A 5,052-nucleotide genomic window follows, 5' to 3' on the forward strand; every position below is an offset into this window, starting at 1 on the left:
TCCTTTGCAAATTTTTCCAAGTTATAGAGAGCTCTTTTAAAATGTTGTCCTCCTGTCTAACTCCTGACTAACTCTTAAAGTTATGCTGTACATGTAGTCACACTTAGAAAGAAAACCCACTTTGAAATAAAAACCTATGCAGCCTTGTAACCTACTGAGTATATAGTTAAGTATAACATGTGTAGTCACTGATTGCACCCACCCCCAATAACCTCACCCACACCAGATACAAGTCATAAAATTCTAATGCAAACAAACAGAGCCAAAACAGCATCCCATGAATCTAGGAGATAATATTTAATTATATAGTCAGATCTAAAGTCACTCTGGAGTTTACAGATATTAATTAAAGACAATATACCTAGAAAATCAGTGTATTCCAGACAGCAATGATATTTCTATAATAGATGCCTGGTGCAAATTGATTTGCAAACATGGTTTGATCTATGTACATGGATACAGGAAAGAGGCTAAGTATGAACAAATGAGGAGTTACCAGCTATGCCACTAATCTTTGAAGAGCTCTAATGATTTCATTATTGCGTAGACTATATACAAAAGGATTTATCATGGGGATCACTGTTGTATACAGCACACTCATGATCTGCTCTAGATTATTGTATTTTTCTGATGGTGGCATCAAGTATACAGATATGCCGTTAGCATAGTAGATGATCATGACAGTAAGGTGGGATGAGCAGGTGGAGAAGGCTTTTCTTCTTCCATCACTTGATTTTATATTCAGTATAACACTGATAATCTTTTTGTATGACATCACATTGATGAGGAATGGACAAAGGCCAAATAACACCATGTTACCATATAGGACGATATAGAACATGCTGGAGCCAGAACAAGAAATATTAATCAGAGCTTTAGCATCACAGAAGAACTGATGAATGGTGACAGAATGACAGAAGGACATTTTAAGAACTGAGACTATCCACAACATTGCGTTTAAACATGCGCAGAGCCAGATCATCATCACAAGCAGGATGCATATCTCCTTGCTCAGTATCTGGTGATAGTGTAAAGGATGACAGATTGCAATGTATCGGTCATACCCCATCACAAATAAAAGAGTAACCTCTGTGATGGTAGCTATAACAAAAAAATATATCTGAGTTAAACATTGTGTGAAAGATATTGTGTTATTCCGAGATAGCAAGATGTCCAGCAACTTGGGGACAGTTACTGTTGTGTAACAAATATCTACAAGGGACAAGTTAAATAGAAACAGATACATGGGGGTATGTAAATGTGAATCCAAATATATTACTGTAATTATAGCTGTATTCACCAGGACTCCAAACAGATATATTAGGAAAAAAACGCTGAAAATTAGCGGTTCATCACCGGCTTTCATTAAAACAAATGGAAAAATATGGAATTTTCTAACAGACGTGTGGTTCTCCATGAAATTCTGTCACCAGTCTGCAAGACAATAATTATAATGTATTCATATATAATAAGGTATAACTTATAGTAGTGCCCACTCACCAAATGTAAAGATACGGTATATATTTACAGGATGTTTTTATTGGAGATGTGCTCAGATGCCCATGTTTTGGTTTTGGTAAAACCACCCTCAAGTATTTTGGTGCAGATTCAAATTAGTTTTTATGATTTCTTTAAAATTTATAAAAATTGATAAAAACATAAAATCATGTAATTTAGACCAGTTTACATGAAATCCAAAACCAAGATTTGTTTTTTAAATCCAAGTTCCGAACTTACAGCAGACCTAAGCTGGGTCTTGTTTCTACTTGAAACCCTAAAAGTGATCTGAGCTGGGAATTGGCTTGACTTGGATCCCCTCAGTTCAGTTGTGTTCATTTATCAGGAAAACTAAACTTTTTCATCTATAGTTTTTACATATACTTATGTCATATGCATTATTTTAATTTGCTACAGAACTGTATAAAACTAGATAAACGTGACATTTGACATTGTAATGTTCCTTGCTGACTTATAATGAATGAATTAAACAAATTAGGTAAATCTTATAGAATGCAAAATATGTCTTTCAAACTAAATTTCTTTAAGAAAAAGTGCATATTATTTGGTCTGCTAGTAAAATATGCACATATAAGTAAATTCATTGAAGCAATAAGAGCCTATTCTATAATACACATGTATCAGATGGTAGAGGAAAGACCTGATTTAGTTTGATATCCATGATACATTACTGAAATTTTGACATTCTGTTACCTGGGTGCAAACATGAAATCCTGACACAGTGCTACCCAAGTGCAATCCTCATTTCTTTTCACTCTGCTACATGAATACAATTCTGACCTCCTGCTACTACTCGATTACAATAATGAGTTCCATGACACTCTACTACTTGTGTTAAAATATTAAACTCTGCAGCCTTTCAAAATACTTTTGTCTTTTTTTATTAACCCAAACAGAAGTGCTGTATTACAGATTGTTATTGCAATTGGTTTAATGTTTTATTGTGTTTATAACTACTTTAGAGCACAAATTTGAATTATATTAACAATGAGAGATACAATTGTGATATTATTCTGTGCTTACTTTAAAATATTATAGTTTCTAATTTATTCTGTAAATGTTAAATCTGCAAATGTATATATTGGAATGAATATATGGGTTAGTGCTATTAATATGTAAATTAAATTCAGAATATGTTCAGACATATTGACCTGACAATATGCTGGTACACAGGAATAAAACACATAATATCAGAGCTTGTACACACAGCTGTTGAAAAACAACACTGGTAAAAACATGGAATAAATCCATGTAGTTTGTCCGTACTTTTAAGGGAGTCTGTGAAGTATAATGTGTCTCAGGGTTTCCCTACAGCACAGTGTACTATGTTCTTCATGAGATGTCCTACAGAGCCCCATTGTCCTTTACTGAGCATTAACACTGCAGTCATTGTTTAAGTTTAAATTAAACAAAGCAAAGGTAAAATTTGCTAGAAAATGTGTGTGAGTCTGCAGGACTATTTACTTTGTCTATTTATTTGAATGTCAGCATCAAAGTACATTTATTAGGCTTCAGTATGCACATTAGAAGTCATTCTTTGCTTTTTCTTATCTTACACTGAATAATGTTACAGTGCTGGTATAATTTAGCTATAGATGATATCTACCTCAATTGGTAAACAATTACATTGACCAGGAATAAATCATAGATAAACTACACAGTAGCAGACAAAATTATGCTTGCACTATACTCATATTATAGTACTAATCATTATACATATTTCTAACATACAAGTGAGTCTTTTTAGTTTCCTTACAAAAGGTTTCCCTACAAATCTTGCCAAGGCCAATAGTGCTCTCTCATTATATTTAGTTCACCTACTATACTACGTGAGTAAGGTAGTTGTGTTTTAAAACTGATAAATACATGAGGATGCAATTAAATTTACAGAATGGAAAATAAATATAGTGATCATAAAGACAAGCATTAAATGTAGTCTATGTTACTGACTCTACAATTCATAAGGATTAGATAATTTGTTCATTATTTTTCTGCCCTCTCTCACTTAGTCAAACATCTGGGAAAATGTATGTAATATGCATAGAATATCAGAGGCATCTATGGATTGTATAAAAACAGGATGTGATCTCAACAAAACAAAAATGCAAGATAACAAACAAGTAAATGATTAAAGTAGTTACATATACACTTTTTGAAATACAGTAACATTTACAAATAAACATGTTCCCCAAGTTTAGCATTGCTGGGGACCTTCACCTTTCCTGAAGGTGAGAGACAGCTACTGCTGAATCACCCCCGCAGAATCAGTTGATGTTAGATGACACAGAGAAGGAGGCCATTTGTCTAAGAGAATACTAGATTATTCATTTGAAAGGAACCATAGTGAGATGGGGTAATAGGGCTTGGTTGCACATAATGGAATGTGATGCATATCAACATACTGTATATTGCAGTTAGTAAATAACGATTACTACATAAAAATCTAAACATAATTTTTATAGCCTTAATATTTTTGCTTATTAATTCAAAGATATTCTCTTTAAAAATCCAAATTCTGAATTATCCCCCCAAAAATAAATCATGACACTTTGCTGATACACATTGTTAAAACTGTTCTATACAAAGTATATCAAGAAATTTTGGTGTCAAATCATTTTCTACCCACTGTACATAGTACATGGTACTGTGCTGATACTGACTGTCAGATACAAATGCCTAAGTAATATTCCTCATGTCTTCAAGTCTATCTGTGAAATAAATATATAAAAGTTTTGTTGTGTAAAATCACTGTGTAATAGATTACATACCATAGAACATGTCTTGTCCCAGCCCTTGTTTCATGTTAGAAACAGATTATATATATACAGTATAAGATGTTATACTCTACTTATACAGTATGTTAATGAAAGACCTCCAGGGAAAAGTAAAATATTATGTCATTACATTGCTGAAGCAAACTTCTCTGGGATATTGATTAACTCATCTGCCTTTAAAAAGTTAACTTTTTCATCAAATTAATTTTATGATTTCAAAGTTCTAAGATTTAGAATAATAATTATATTTAAAATTCTTGCACAAGAATTTGTATTCTAATTTTACTAATCCATTTTAAATTTAATAAACAGAAAAAAATATATATTCAAATATGCTTCATGTCTGTTTTGCTAAAATCCTACTACCATTATGCAGTTATGAGTTCCTGACACTCTGCCATTTAAGTGCTCCTGACACTCTGCTATCTATGTGCTATGTCTAATCCGTGTCTCTCAGCTATCAATGTCTAATCATGATTTCCTGCGGTTACACATCTGTCTGTGATCTGTCTGTTTTTAGTGGGATGGTGTGTACTGAGGTTGCTAGGCAACTGCTTTCCACTCTGACTGAGCATTAATTAAGTAGCACCTGCCCTGACTGACAGCTCTCAAGGCTGCTAGTTCACAGTAGGGATGCCATTGACCATCGATGTTTCCAAAACATTGATGGTTGCTGGCTGATCTCAACTGCTTTTGTCATTGATGGCAGAGAACCAATGGTTCTCTGCCATCAATGGATGAGCAGGAGTCAAAGTTTTTT

At 33.3% G+C, this 5,052-nt stretch overlaps 1 protein-coding gene across 1 annotated transcript; it reads right to left on the minus strand.

Annotated features, from left to right (window-relative positions):
- Positions 1-499: 499 nt before the first annotated feature.
- Positions 500-1,417, minus strand: LOC148535008 (olfactory receptor 1-like). Its single transcript, XM_088464903.1, has one exon. It carries the CDS (start codon positions 1,415-1,417, stop codon positions 500-502), a length of 918 nt encoding a protein of 305 aa, XP_088321029.1.
- Between the last annotated feature and the right edge of the window lie 3,635 nt (positions 1,418-5,052).

Source organism: Taudactylus pleione, unplaced genomic scaffold (genome assembly GCF_031769625.1).
Source record: "Taudactylus pleione unplaced genomic scaffold, aTauple2 ptg000061l, whole genome shotgun sequence".
Lineage (NCBI taxonomy): Eukaryota > Metazoa > Chordata > Amphibia > Anura > Myobatrachidae > Taudactylus > Taudactylus pleione.